We start from the raw sequence: 14918 nt of genomic DNA, 5'->3' as shown, positions 1-14918 counted from the left end.
CCTAAAGTGACATCAAGAGATTTCCCTCTCTGCTCTGCTGTGTAGCCTCTTGGTGTGATCTCTAATTAGGGATGGTGGCTCCCAATATTGCTTTCATTATCATGGAATCCTAGAATGGTTTGGACTGAAAGGAATCTTTAGGATCATTTTCTTCCAACCCCTGCCATGGCAGGGACACCTTCCACTGTCCCAGGTTGCTCCAAGCCCTGTCCAAGCTGGCCTTGGACACTTGCAGGGATCCAGGGGCAGCCACAGCTTCTCTGTGCCAGGGCCTCAGCACCCTCACAGGGAGGAAATTCTCCCCAAAATCCCATCTAAATCTACCCTACTTCAGTTTAAAGCCACCCCCACTATCACCAATGTCCTTGTCAAAAGTCCCTTTCCAGCTGTCCCGAGGAAGAAAGGCATCACTTTCAGGGCTTTTGAAGAAATGCCAGGTCTTACACATGTTTGGAATTACCAAAGGCATTCAGAAGACACTTTCAATTGCAGTTCTCTTATGTCAGTGGTAAAATCATCTCAGTCTCCATAAACCTAGGAGTTCTGAATGAGCAGCAGCTCCATTCTTCTCTAGTTCCATTGTGTCAGTTCTAGAAAACAGTTCTACAGCAATTTGTTACCTTGGCTTTAAGGGCACTGAGGAGCACAGCCTGCTCCAGTTCCATGCTTTCCTCTGCCTCAGAACACTGTGTGTCACTGATGTCCCTCCATCCCTCCTGTGGTTGTGACAGGGTTCTGCTGCTGTGTCAGGGCACCTGTGACCTCTGTGATTTCCTTGCCTTCCCCTGTTCCAGAACAAGTTAATTGGAGGATCAGGACAGCCAGGAGCCTGCCTCCTCCTCAGCATTTCAGATAAGTGATTATTCACAAAAATATTGCAAACATGTTGTTCTGGAGAGAGCCATACTTTCTCACTGGGACATTGCTGCGCCACACCATAAATACTTATTGGAGGGGAGTGAAAAATGGCAGAGATGGTCAGGGGTGGTGTCTGTGCCCTCCACGTCACACAGAGTGGCACTGTCCCACCAGGGAGCACCTCTTGCTTGGCCTGGGTTAATTGCACTGGCACTGTTTTACCCCAGCACATTTTCTCTGGAGATTTTGCTGCCCTGCTGTGCTGCTTACGTGGAGGAAGCAAAGGTCAGCTCTGCTTTTTGCATTAAAGCAAGAACCGTGCAGGAGGGGAGCCGAGCGTGGCTGTGCCCTCTAGGATTTGGAAGGGACCACGTTGAAAAACCTTGATGGTATTTGTTTTGAAACAGTTTCTGCAATGGAGAACAGCTGCTCTTCCAAGGGAAACAAGGAGAGGATCTGCAGCTTTTGGAGAGCGCAGTGAAACGCCCAGCACAGGCCTGGGGCTCCGCTGGGTATTTCTGGAGGTCGATGTCCCCGACATGCAGAAATCTTGAGCACAGGGTTATTTTGGGTCCTTGCTAAAACACAGCCTCAGTGATTTTTTTGTTACTTATTTTTGGATTTTAGTCTGTCATGCATGAAGAGACTTGCTCTTATGGCAGGTCCCATTACCAGAACGCTGGCTTGAGAAAATTATCAAATTTGAATTATAAGGCACTTGAACTTTTTTAATTTATGTAAGTATATTGACATTTGAAATCCCATCATTCTGATATAGTTCTGAAGTAATGAGCTGTAAAATACCATTTTAACACAAAAGTACATACTTTGAGATTCTATTCTTGTGCAGACAAATGTTCCAAAATAATTCAGAATGGATTATTTTTGCAATGAAAGTAACAGTGGGCAATTTTAAAATATGCACTAATGTTCTTACTTACAAAGAACTTATAAATTCTTACTTATAAATTGATCTGGCAACAATGAAAAATTAGCGTTTCTAACAGGACTTTACTAAGATGATTAATTATATATGATTAATACCTTTATGAATAATTAGTAACACTGGAAGCAAGTTTTGAAAGTTCTGTTTTGGTCTCTTGGTATTTGGACAAAAAATTTCAATTGAAAATAAACCTACAATTAACTGGCAGGGAAATTTTCTTGTAGAGGAGAGCAATACCTGTGAAAACTGTGTGGAAAATGTTTTCTTTTTGCTGAAAGCTCGTTCAACACCCCAGAGTTGTAGAGGTGAATGACACTAAAACAAACACTCATTTTAAAGAGCTCTGCCAGTAAATAACTTACAAAACACCAGAGGTTTCCAAAAGAGTTTAATAAATAATGAGGTTCTTTCTGTACTGTATAAACTATAAATATACCATGCAGTCCTTTATAACTTAAAATAATTTACAGGCTGAGGTAGGGGGGTCGGAGGGCGCGGGCTCAGGGCCTGGCCGCCTTCCTGCTGAGCACGCAGACGCAGGCGGTGTCGATGCGGATGAACCTCCAGGCCGCCTGCTTGCCCTCCATGGTCAGGGCCTTGACGAAGGTGTGGGTGGTGGTGCAGTACGAGTTCCAGTGCTTGGCGTCGATGCCGCGGCACCCGCCCGACACCGGCTTGGGGTCCCTGCACTTGGTCTCGAAAAAATACTGCTTAAAGACGTTGTTGTTGATGTTGACCTCGCCCAGCACCGTCACCTCCTTGCCCTTGATGTCGGTGGCCGTGGTTTTGTCCCCGACCCACATGCTGACGCTGTCGCACACCGAGAACTCCCCGCGGTGCAGCACGGGGTGCGTGCTCCTCCTGCTCCTGGCAGTCCTGTTGAGAGCCCCCACGCCGCTGAGAAATCCCAAATTCCGGCCCTGCCCGGCCACCGGCGGGGGCTCCGTGCTGAACAGCACCCGGGGAGAGCGGAAACGCCGCTTCCGAAAGATTTTGGGGTCCACGGTGATGTTTAGAGCTTCTCTCCTGCCGGGGCTCCACGTGGTGTGGCCGTGGGACGTCTGCGGAGCCTCCTGGGCAATGCGGTGTCGGTCGCTCCGGGTGCTGAGCAGGGAATGTTCTGCAGGAAACTCCAGTGGGGCATTGTCCTCTGACTTGGGAGCTGCCTGTGTGCCGATCAAAAAAGCTACAGTCAGAGTGTAGAACAGCATGGGCATTACGTTATGACCTAGAACGAGACAGAAAGGCACTGTTACTGCAGTCAGAGTCTAGAACAGCATGGGTGTTACATTCTAACCTAGAACAGGAGAGAAAGGCACTGTTACTGCAGTCAGAGTGTAGAACAGCATGGGCATTGCATTGTGACCTAGAACAAGACAGAAAAGCACAGTTACTGCAGAGTGTAGAACAGCATGGGCATTACATTCTGACCGAGAATGAGAGAGAAAGGCACTGTTACTGCAGTCAGAGTGTAGAACAGCATGGGCATTACCTTCTGACTAGAATGAGAGAAAAGGGCACTGTTACTGTGAGGCAGGAGGGCACAAACTGCTGCTGTTCTGGCCATAAATTTATCAGATACCCAGGATCATACGGATTTCATCAGGTACTCATGTGAGTGCCAGATGTTGTTCTTCCGGAAGAGCTCATTCAGACAGCATCAGTGTTCTTAATAAAGCGAGAACATTAGAAAATAATAGCTAGATTATTATTAATTCCTCTGGTATTTGTCGTTAGAGCACTGTTTATGAAGCACTTGTTTGGTGTTATTAATGTGGAGACCATATGGTGACAGCATGTTCCCAGGAGTCAGATCTCTAGTGAGTTTTGCAGCAACCTTTTTGGCCAGGGCCGGTCTCTTGGCTGCACAGGAGTGAAAGCAGAAGCAGTCCCTTGGCTAGAACAGCTGTCCATTCCCTAGATTTGTCTGCAGAGGTGTCCTTGGGGCTATGGTGGGGGCCACCAAGCCAGTACCTCGTGCCATTATCACACCCTCAGCAGCCACACTCACCTGCCACATGGCCAGGCCTCGCTGCAGGCTGGCTCAGCAGCCTCCAGCAGCTGCCAGCTCTCCCAGCTGCCCTTTCAGGACATACCACATCACTGAGTTAGGGCAGATAAAGCCCAGGCTCCTTCCTTGAAGAGCTCAGGTATCTGTGTCACAAGGGCAGGTGGGATTTTTCCACATTCAAGGGCAAATATGGGAGCACTGTGGATACCAAACTACCTCAGCTTGGATACAGCACAGCTACAGCAATTGTGGCCAAAGTACTGGAAATTCTGGACAGGGAAACACCTGGTTTTTTTCAGAATGCCACGAGCAAGAACTCCCCAAAAGTCCCTGCAGAGCAGATACAGTGCCAGTGCTGGTCCTTCCTAAACCCAGAGGACAGGCACATCTGTTTGAGTGTGGAAAAATGCAAGCCAAATGTCTAAACCTTTGCTAAGACCCATTTCATGCAGGAAGAGCAGCAGCAGCAATACCTCGTTGGGCAACTACCATGTGCTGACTAATTCAGCCACATGTTGGGAATGAGAGACATTCAGAAATGCTCTGGAATTGCAGTGAAGGGCAGACATTGTATTTCCTCTGTAAAGACTTAATAAGCAGAGACAGGGTATAAACAGAAAAGCCCAAGTGAGGCTCCTCCCCGTCTCTTTGCCTTGTTTTCCTGACATGTCTCAGCTGGCCCCGAGCTCTGCCGTGGCTGGCCAGCAGGCAGGGAGCCCCAAAGCCACTGGACAAACAGGGTTTTGTACCAGAGGAATCAGGCTCTGCAGTTCCACTGTGATTTCCCAGAATTTCTCTGTGTTTTTGCTGGGTGTGGGTCAATTATGGTTGCAGTTCCCCCTCTCTGTGGAGCTTTGTCAGATTAGAATCCCAAGCAGCACTAAAGGACTCCACCAGGGTGCTATGCCAGAGCATAATCCTGTGGAAAATGCAGAACAACCCTAAGATGTCCCACAGGATCTGGTGTGTCTTATCTCAGACAGGAGCAGAAATGACATAAACAGCAAGGTTTGTGCAGGGCTGAGCAAACATTCAGGGAACCAGCAGGAGACACCAAGTGAAGCAGTGACTGAGGAGGGAGGAGAAGCAGAGCCCTGGAGGGGAGGAAGGAAGAGAAAGGCCAAAAGCCTTTGTGTGAGCACTTGTCTGTGCAACTGCTGGGCTGGAGGCATTGGGGACAAAATGATGACGAGGAGAGTCAAATGTTTGTCACAGAGCAAATCCTCACTGTTCCAAAGGCACTTTAAATTTGTTTAAAGCAAGGCTGAGGGTTGCTGCTTTCCCACGTGCTGCTGGTGCTGGAGCACTCGTCATCCTCTGTATAAGGAAACAGAGCTGGGTGTAGCTCAGAGCTTGGCTGTGCACCCTCCAGAGAGTAACTCCTTGCTCCACAACCAAACTAAAGTCAGATGGTTCATTACATCTCTCAAAAGTCAAGCTTTCCCGACAGAAATGTTAATGGAAAAGGTTTGCAGAATAAAATCCAGGCACAATTTAGCCATGCCAATAGCAGCCTCAGTGTATTGTGTTTATGCATAAAGCCCTTTTTTATTATTTCCTTCTATAGGAAAGAGATGCTGCAATGTCAGCAAAGAGCTGGTTCTGGTTTTGTGCTATACAAGATTTGCTGCTCTAAAATGCAGCTACATTTACCTCCCTTCCCTGGGTTTCTTGTGTGGCCTGTGCTGAGATTTTTGATTTAAGGCCATTAACACAAAAGCAGAAAGACCTTGCCTGCCTTTTTTCTTTAATTGCCTTGTATTTCCTCTCCTTGTGCTAAATCATTCTGTGGAGTGTGGCCCAAACAGACAGAATGTATCTGGGATATGTGGCAACTTTTCTGAAAATTCAAAATAGAATTTCTTTATCAATTAATGAGTTAGTGGAGAATAGAAAGTGACACATTAAAAAAGTGAACTCAACTTGATGACAACACAGGCAAGAGAAGTTAACATGAAAGAATAGGTGTGCCTTGGGCTGTGAGGGTTGTGAACTCTTTTGCTAGCACACAGAGGTATTTCACAGGCTATTTTTGGGAGTTTGGGGTGTCTCTGCCCATGGCAGGTGGTTGGAACAGGATGAACTTTAAGGTCCCTTCCAACCCAAACCATTTTGGGATTCTATGATTGTCTCTCCAAACTTTGTCCCATGATTAATTATTAGAGTCTCTGATGGTGCTTTCTGGAGATGCTCCCAGTGGATGCCTCATGCAGCCACCTGGACTTGCAGGGATGTGCAGCTGCCAGTTCCAGTGCTGGGGGTCCATGGGTGTGTGATGGGAACCCTGGGCACAAAGGTGTGGAGGGATAGAGTGTAAGAAGATAAAGATAGTGCAGAAGGTAATCTCACACCTGAGGAGTTGCAGCTGTACTAATCACCAAAGATTAGGAACAGGCCTGCCCTTGACAGGCCACAGCTGTGTCCAGTAAGAAGATGAGTGCTACAAAAGAGTTGGAGTTTGTTGGTTGTGCTGTGAGGAAGGAGTCAGTGCTGCATGGAGCTGCCTGTGAGAAATCACTGAGAAGGTATGGGAGCTTTGCAGTAAGATGACAACACAAAGGTTATCACAGGCATTGTAATGTCAAAATTACACCACTTGTACTGACCCTACTTCTGTGCTTGGCCAGTGTCATGAACCCTTCCTCTGTTACCCTGGCCCTGGGTGACCCCAGGCTGCTGGGGCAGTGAGTGTGGCTTACCTGTGAGTGGACTGCACGAAGAACTGCTCCCCCAGCAAGGTCCTTATTTCATCCAGAGCTGAGCCGGGCTGGGCTGCACCTTGCCATGGGGCCCTGCTGCTCCTGCCAGCTGTGTGTGCTGTGGGTCACTAGGGCAGAAGGGTTTGTGTCAGTAATCAGCCACAAATCAGAGTTCTCAGTGCCATCCCCCCATGGCAGCAGGGGCACAGGGACAAACCCCCCTGGCTTTCTGAGCTGTGCCTTTTCCCTGTCACAGCATCAAGGGAAACTTGTTCCTCTTGTCCAAAGCAGTTCCAGACTTTGCAGAGCAGCACATTTGTAAGACAGGGCTGCCTTTACTCAGCACCTTTACTAGACTGTCATTATTGATCCACTGCTTCCCACTCCTCTCAGACACCTTCCAGGCTCAGCAAACCAGGAGTGGGCAGCAATAGCCGATGGCTCTGCACCAGGCAGAGCAGCCAGGCACCAACCAGGGCTCACAGCCCCAACATCTACTCTGGGAAGCAAATCCGGTTACAATTAAATTCAGGAGCAGAATCACAGATTGCCATTATTGGCAGACAATTATCTGATTGTGGCTGATGTTTGAGAGGAATTGAAGATACAAAACTCACAGGCACATAAAAGCAAATCCTTAGGTGTTTGTTGTGTTGCTGCTGTAAGGGCAGCAATGACTCCTGTCTTAATCACTACATTGGGAATGGTCATACAGACCCCAGCTAAAGGAAAACCATTCTTTTCTTCACCAATTAAATCCATCACACTGACACCTTCTGAGCAAAACACATTTTCTGGTTGTAAATTCATGCCACTGAAAGGGATAGAAATAGTATATTATTAATCTTATTATTCAATAGCTCATCTACTCCATTTCATGAGGGAGGTAGGGGTTGGATAAGGTAAATAGAGGTTGTATAAGGTACTCCTGCACTGCAAAAATCCTGCTGCATCAGACTGAAGTGCATTTGCTAAGGGGAACAAGCTGCTAATGCAAAAATATGAATTGGACTCACTTTCCACCTGCACAGTCTGTCAGCGGGAGCACTGGCTGCCAGCAAAGGCAGCCACTGGGTTTGGCTCTTACAACACCCAGGTACAAGTTCCTTGATGTTTAAACCTCCAGCTGAAACCTTCCCAGGCTGTTTCCATCAGAGCAGGGCACAGGAGTCACCCTGGTACGTGCACAGTGGTTTGGGCACCCTGCCTTGCTTGGGGCTGTGGCTCAGGCTGCCCCTGGCTGTTGCAGGGTTTGGGAGCTGAGCTGCTTCCACTCGTATCAGTGTGTCAGAAAGGTCACACAGAGTTCCAGAATCCAGAGGTTCATGCTACAGATGGAGTATGCTGTGTTTTTGCAGGAATGTACAAGTGAAGTAATAACCCTTTCAGTGAACTCTGGAGAGTTGAGTACCAGTAATGATAGAGCTATAATGTGCTGGCCACTGCCAAAAATAATCCAACAACTTTTCCAACTGTTCTGCCACCCTAAGAAAACACTGTTTCAGTTCCAACTGGCTGGTTTTTAACCACAAAAGCATTTATTTTCAGCAGGACTTTTTTTAAAAGTTCTTTTACTGTCTTTTTCCCGGATTCCTGGCTGTGGTGGAATCCAGTAAATGATGCAGTGTTATTCAGCATCCATAGACTATTCCTCTGTTCTACCACTCCCAGACATTCATAAAATATCCTACTGAAGTGAGTCTTTTTTCAGGATGTACCTGTATACAGGATGGCAGACCTGGTGGGTAAAAAAACTCACTTCAGTCTTATTCTTAGTCTCAGCACATGTAGAGTAGAATTAAAGACTCCCAGACCTGTTTGGGCACAGGGTGCCCAGAGCAGCTGTGGCTGTCCCTGGATCCCTGGAAGTGTTCCAGGCCAGGTTGGACAGGGCTTGGAGCAGCCTGGGACAGGGGAAGGTGTCCCTGCCATGGCAGGGGTGGAATGAGATGAGCTTTAAGGTCCCTTCCAGCCCAAACCATTCTGGGATTCCAGGATTCCATAATTCTGGAGAGTGGGGAAATGGATCACATCAAAAAGCAAAGGGTTCTGTGTCTTGAAAAGCTCTTTGCTTGCAGGATCTCTAAGTGCAAAAAGTGCCAAACAAAATATGTTTAGGGATTCCCCTTTTGTTAAAGTTACCCACAGAATGTAAGGAGAAATGGACAAACAGGAAATGTTGCCTGGAGAGTTATTAGGAATGAGAATTTAATAAATTTACTAAATTAATTGCTTCCAATGAGAACAGCAGTCAGTGCAGCCTTCTCACTGCACTTGACCAGATGCCATTAAAGCAGCTCCTACACTGAGAAAAGATAAATTAATGCTTATTTATCTCAGTCAAGCACAGCAAGTAAATTATTTTCTAAATAAAAATAAACATAGTCAATAAACATAAGCATAGAATGTTGTAATCTAAGGCATTATACAATTTGGAATGTTGTTTTCTGTCGTTCTTGAAGTTGTTGGCATATTTTAGGGATGTGTAAAAAATAAACAGAGCTGCTTGGCTGTCAGTGCAGCAAGTGGGATCGTGGAGGTCACCAAAATAAGCAACAAGTAGTGAATTAATTTTCTCTCATTGCTTCTGGTAGTGAGAGAGAAATGAGGGAGGCAGCTGCTGCTGGAGCTGCTGGTAAAGAGAAAGTGCCTCTGGCACATCTCTAATGGAAACATTTTCACCAGTATATAAGTTACAGGAATTAAAATTTAGCAGTAGCAACTCAAGGAAAAGATTTCTGAGCCTTGGGAGGCCTTGAAGGGAATCCTGAAGCCATTATGACTAAGAGCAGTGTCAGAGGCACAGCTTTGCCTTGATCTTAGCTGATGAGCAAGAAAATGGGAATCTCTAATGGACCCAACATTTCATTCCTCCATTATATCTGCAGTGACTCAGCCTGTAAATAAGAGGTTTATGAATGCTGGAGAGCCAGCTGGAAGCTACCTGTGTCTCATACACTTCCTTTTTTTTTTCTTTCTTTTTTTTTTTCAAATGCCTCCAGCACTGAAATGTTCCTTTGAGGATTTCTAGGGAGAGCAGTAGACTGAGAAAAATTCTGCCCTGCAGGAGGGAGCATCATCATGTCACCGTGACCCTCCTCGTCATCAGGATGTGCACCCAGCATCTGCCTCCAGAGCTCTGACTCAGCCTGGGCCCAGGCAAAGATAATCACAGGGATGGTTCACAGCCCACTGAGCCTCTGGGAATTTGGGGTGCTCAAGGGGGAATTGCTCCATGAGTCTCAACCCCTCCCTGGAGGTGCTCAAGGCCAGGCTGGACAGGCTTGGAGCAGCCTGGGATTGTGGAATATTCCTGCCCATGGATCCTTGAGGTCTCTTCCAACCAAACCATGCTGGGATTTTGTAGGGTGGGGATGCACCAAATCCAACACTTCTTAACACTTCTTAATATTTATTCTATATTTATTGGGGTATAAGTAATGGAAGTGGCTTATTTGCAAGGGCCTAATTTCATCCCTTCTTGCATCCTGAACCAGTCCATCAATATTTCACCTGCTGGTTTCTCTGTAGAGAAGTCCAAATAGATGAAAAGTGTCTTTCCCATCACCTTCATTGACACCCCATTCCCTCAGAGCATTTGGTGCTGAGTGAGGCCATCTGCTGGGAGAGATCCAGCCTGGAGCCACAGCTGGAGGTTCCTGACAGGAGGAGGCAGGTCTGGTGTCGTTATAGGACACAAAAGAATACACGCTCACACCGTTCTCAAGGTGAAAGAGAAAAAAAAGGGCTGCTTATTTTTTGACTCCAACATTTATAGCTTTCCAAAAGTGACAGTGGATTGGAGGGTGACAGTGGCACCTCTCCAATGCCACTGGTTAAACTAACAGTCTATCAACTCTCTCTTCTTCTATAAAGGAATGCAAAACAATGAGTTATTTACAGAAAGTGTGTGAGAAAATTCACTACAAGAATGTCAACATCAGAAGGCTTAGAAAATCTTAAAAACTCAGGGTGACAGTCTGGTGACATGGGACAGGCACAGCTCACCTTTAGAAGCTTCACTTTAAAACTCCTGAGTGGTAAAACAAAATCAAAACTTCTAAGAATATAATAATTTGTTTTGCTTCTCAAGTTCGTTTTACAGTGTTTGGCATCATGATACTCTGGCCTGTAGAACTTGCTCATGGGAATTCAGAGGCATCAACAGTCATGTAAAATGTGATTCCTTTGGGAAAAACCCCATGCTCTTAGGTCAGGGTGGCCATACCAGCAAAGGCTTGTGACAGGATGCAGCCCTTGCTGTGACAGAGTGGCTGTTAGTGAGTGTTAAACATGCACAGAGCCACCCTGACAGAGCAGAAAGCTTTATCCTGCTGCAGATAACAAAACCAAACTGACAGTTGTTAAATAAAAGATAAAGAAATTGTCTCTGTCAAGATAAAAATCTCTTTAAGTAAAGTGAAGGGAAACACATCACTTAGAAAACTAGTGACAAACTGAAAATAAATGGCAGAAAACAGCTTTTGGAGGAGCATGTGAATCTGATTCTCCTGAAGTCAATAACCTCAATGGCATAAAGCTGGTAAATTAAATGAGCTAGAAATAAAAATCCTGTCCAGGAGTAAGTTATAGGAGCATACCAGGGTTGTATATCATCCCTATATTATTATCCAGAAAGCAAATCCTAAAATCAATGATTGGCATGTGATGATTGCTTTGGAACTTTCCATATCGCCTTGGAGCTGGATGTATATATTTTATAGGACTCCAGGGTTTCATATATCCTAATTCATAGGCACCAAGGAGTGACTAAAGATCTCAGGCACTAACTGACAGGAAAACTGCTGCAGGATAAATGGGATAAATCCATCCATATAAAGTTGCTGCCTCCATCCTACCCAGCTGCAGCCAGGATGGGATTGCTGCTCCCTACAATCCCTGTCCAAACACAGCAGGACTCATTCCCTACTGCTGCTTAAAACAGTGAGTCCAGAGACCTTCCTGGGGCTGGAGCATGGCTTGCCCTTCTCCCCTCTACACCCTTCCCAAATGGATTTAAATTTGGGAATAGTTGGCTTGCTATATTTGGTCCCGAGGTTTCCAATACAAAATTACCAGGAATGAAAGAACTGGAATTTCAGACTTCACAACACTACCAAAACCAAACTGGAATTCAGCTGGGAACAGAAAGTATGAGGGCAGTCAGACTGTGATGTTACATCCCCTCTTACAGCCAAGAGTAGTTAAGGCAGAAAAATACAATATCTTTAGGGCCAGTAAACCTTTCCAACTAGTGATCTTATTCCAGCTATTCAGAAGGGAATATAAATCCTGATTCTTTTCCAAACCCTGATTAATAAAAACCAGCTGAATCCCAGCAGCAATGCTAGCATTTCATTTTTATTCAGGCCCATAATTTTCATTTATATTCTCCTTTTTCACTTTTCTACAACTGCATTAACAAACTTGAACACAGGGATTTTAGCAATTGCATGTGTTGTAGTGTAAGGCATCAGTGTAGTGCCTCCAAAAATGAGGTAGAAAACAAAAATGAGCTGGGATGTCATGATCACATTCCCAAAGGTAGACTCCATCATCTTCAGAGTTTCTCTGGATCATGAATTTGGAAAAGAACATTATGTAAGGAGAAGGAGCTGCCATAAATTATGGCCATGACTTTTCAGACTTTCCCGTTCTATTAATTATTTACATCCAAAAGGAATTTTATCTTCTACAAATCTTCCAGTGTGTTTACAACTATTTTCAATGACTCAATAATATTTTAATGGGGCAGGAATTCTGAGAAGTTCCAAAGGGAAGCTGAAGGGTGTCTGTCCTTGGCAAGTCAGAGTACAGAAGGATGCAGCAAAGGATGGAGTTGAGAGAACTTTAAAATCTCTGTTCTGCTGAACTGAGGGCCTGGCTGCACCTGATAAAAACTTCTGTAGCTGTAGCAATTCAAACTGATGTGCTGGATTTTTTTTTTTCCATTAAAAAAACCCTTAAGGATATAGACAAAAATCTCCAAAATTAAATCTTATGACATGGAGGTGCTCTTGTGTTCCCTCAGAGTGCTGAGATAGGGAAGAAACATCAATACTGGAATGGAATATTGCTTTGCTTGTGTAGGATTTTTCCATCCAGAAATGTCGAGTGGTTTTACAAACACTTAATAAAATGATCCTCCCCACTCACTTATGGTCAGTAGAATTTACTTGTGTAGCATGTGAAGAACCCAAAGAATAACACAGGATTCCTGCCAAGCAGTAGCAATGTTCCTCCTCTCCACTGCTCACCTTCCTTTTGTTGTTTTTTTTAATTTCTAGGATGTTCTTTCCCATTTTTAAATCTCTTTTACTTTCATGAGACCTACAGAATTCAATTGCCTTCTTTAGGGATTGAATTCCCTCTCTTATGATTTACTTTACATTACAATAGGAAAATCATGACAAAAACGCCTAAAATGACACCTTTAGAAATACAAATTCCTTATTTTTATTGCAGCTAGAAATAGGTATTGACCCCAGAGAAGTCACAGTCATTCTGTGCCCTTCTTATTATAACTCTCAAGGCATAGGCATAGTACTTTGAACTAAAGAAAAATGTTAATATTTTTCCTTCAACTAGCATACCCCAAGGTGAATTGTGTGTACAAAAACCCTCAATCATTGGACTGTTGCTCATTAGCTGTTTGATTTCTGTATTCTTTGACATATCCTGTACATTTGAGAAGTATATTTCCATATTTTCTGGACAACTGAACATAAATTTTGTGTCCTGCTGTACGTGAGGCGACCTCCAGGATTTGGGCAGATATTTGTCTGTCTGCTCATTTTAAAGCCTGAGTTTTTTTCTGCAGATTGTAAAGATGTGGTAATGCCCAAACCCTTGTACTCCACCCGCCTTTCCCATTTGAAATTGAGTTCAAAACAATTTTTTTTTAATTCCTAAGCACTCCACTACAGAGGTGTGAAATTCAGTGGGTTTTAAACTGAGCCGATGTAAATAAATAGTGATATACTAATATATTACAACATTTTAAAATATATTAAGTAACAGTCTTAGTGTTAAATGTAAACTAAGCAAATACTTTAGTTAGGTGCAAGAAAACCTTTCAGCTTTGAAGGTTTTTTGCTACTTGCTGGTGGCTTAAAAATTTAGTTACCAAAGAGGTGGAAAAAAGGGTTTTCTTTCCCTGCACAGCAGGAACCTCTTAGATGTGGTGTAGTTTTGAAATGAGAGGGTAAAGACCTCCTAAGAAACAGGGTAGAGATTTCCACAAAAAATCTGGAAACACCACCAAATAAAACAAAGGCAACCACAGAAACAGTGAGTTATCAGATTGCAGTGTCATCTTGTAATGTTCTCTGCAAGCACAAGTAGTTCTTGCAGGAGAAATAGGAGTCTCCTGTCATCTAGGGTCGTTTACCAAGAAAAACATGAGGATTTTACAATTGCTTAGACCTTTCAGATATTCCTCCTGATGCTGTGGCTCATCTGAGCACCATCAGAAGGAAACAACAAAGGGGGTTTCACCTTGCAGCTCCTGCACTCCAGACAACAGTGCTGCTTCATTTTCCATGAAGGGACAGAGCTGCTTTGGAAACTGTGCTGCTGCTGGAATTTTTACCCCTGGGCTTTCATACTTTGTAGGTCTGTACTCAGCACTTACTGAGGATTAAAGCCTGCTTTCTGTGGAAGTGTGTTGACACCATGCAAAATGCTCCATACCTACATTTTCCCCTGTATGTTTTTCTGAGCTCAGCCTGGGAGATCATCTTGATTACTTGGCAGCAGAGTAAACCACTGCAAAGCACAAGTGTTCAGGATGTTTGGGAAACTGATCCTATTTCTTCCCATGCATTTATTTGCCTTATTGTCCTTATTTGTTCATTGTATTTTAGTGTCTGCATGCCTCAAGTGGTAGAAAAACAAGAGTGGTTTTGCCAGTGTTTGTAATCCATGTGAGTACCAGCTCCTTCTCTCTTTACCAAAACCCTTTTCTGCACCTTTGCTTATGGAGTAGATGGATTAAAAAGCAGCAGGAGAGTGAGACAGCCATCCCTCAAAACCTATTCTCTGTCTCTCTCACTCCTGCCCCCGGTCATGCCTGTGTGTTGACATCCTCTGTTTTGCTTCCTCTCCAGCTCCGAGTGCTGCTCCACGTGCTCTCTGACTCTTTATGTGCAAGGCTCTTGCCTTCTCCTGTCACACATTGAGTCCAGCTGCCTCAGAGCTGCTGCCCCACACAGTCTTGTCTGCAGCACACCTGGGACCTCTTCAGCATCTTGGCTTTCATCTGCTGTGGAAGGTATTTACTCCTTGCTGTGGGATTGTTTGAACTCATTGCTGCCTTAACTCACAATGCCAGACACCTCTAAAGAGGGGTGGTAACAAAATGTGATGGATTCTGTATATTAGCACCAAAATATATATTCAGAGA

At 44.7% G+C, this 14918-nt stretch overlaps 1 protein-coding gene and 1 long non-coding RNA gene across 3 annotated transcripts in view; one reads left to right on the top strand and one right to left on the bottom strand.

The window, feature by feature from the left end:
- Positions 1–2174: 2174 nt before the first annotated feature.
- NGF (nerve growth factor) overlaps positions 2175–14918 on the bottom strand; it is a 28424-nt gene continuing 15680 nt past the window's right edge. Inside the window, exons 2-3 of one of the 2 annotated variants that reach the window (XM_036398463.1) lie at positions 6515–6642; positions 2175–3032 (exon numbers count right to left, since the gene is read on the bottom strand). In XM_036398463.1, coding sequence (XP_036254356.1) covers positions 2305–3021 — 717 coding nt within the window. In that variant the 5' untranslated portion in view covers positions 3022–3032; positions 6515–6642 and the 3' untranslated portion in view covers positions 2175–2304. The remainder of the gene's footprint in view (positions 3033–6514; positions 6643–14918) is intronic. The other variant, XM_036398464.1, reaches the window with a different exon arrangement.
- Positions 14415–14918, top strand: part of LOC129046932 (uncharacterized) — a 43070-nt gene continuing 42566 nt past the window's right edge. The window contains exons 1-2 of the long non-coding RNA XR_008508836.1: positions 14415–14439; positions 14623–14786. This is a non-coding gene — a long non-coding RNA (uncharacterized LOC129046932). The remainder of the gene's footprint in view (positions 14440–14622; positions 14787–14918) is intronic.

Source organism: Molothrus ater, chromosome 25 (genome assembly GCF_012460135.2).
Source record: "Molothrus ater isolate BHLD 08-10-18 breed brown headed cowbird chromosome 25, BPBGC_Mater_1.1, whole genome shotgun sequence".
Classification (NCBI taxonomy): domain Eukaryota; kingdom Metazoa; phylum Chordata; class Aves; order Passeriformes; family Icteridae; genus Molothrus; species Molothrus ater.
This window is presented reverse-complemented; position numbering and strand designations above follow the sequence as displayed.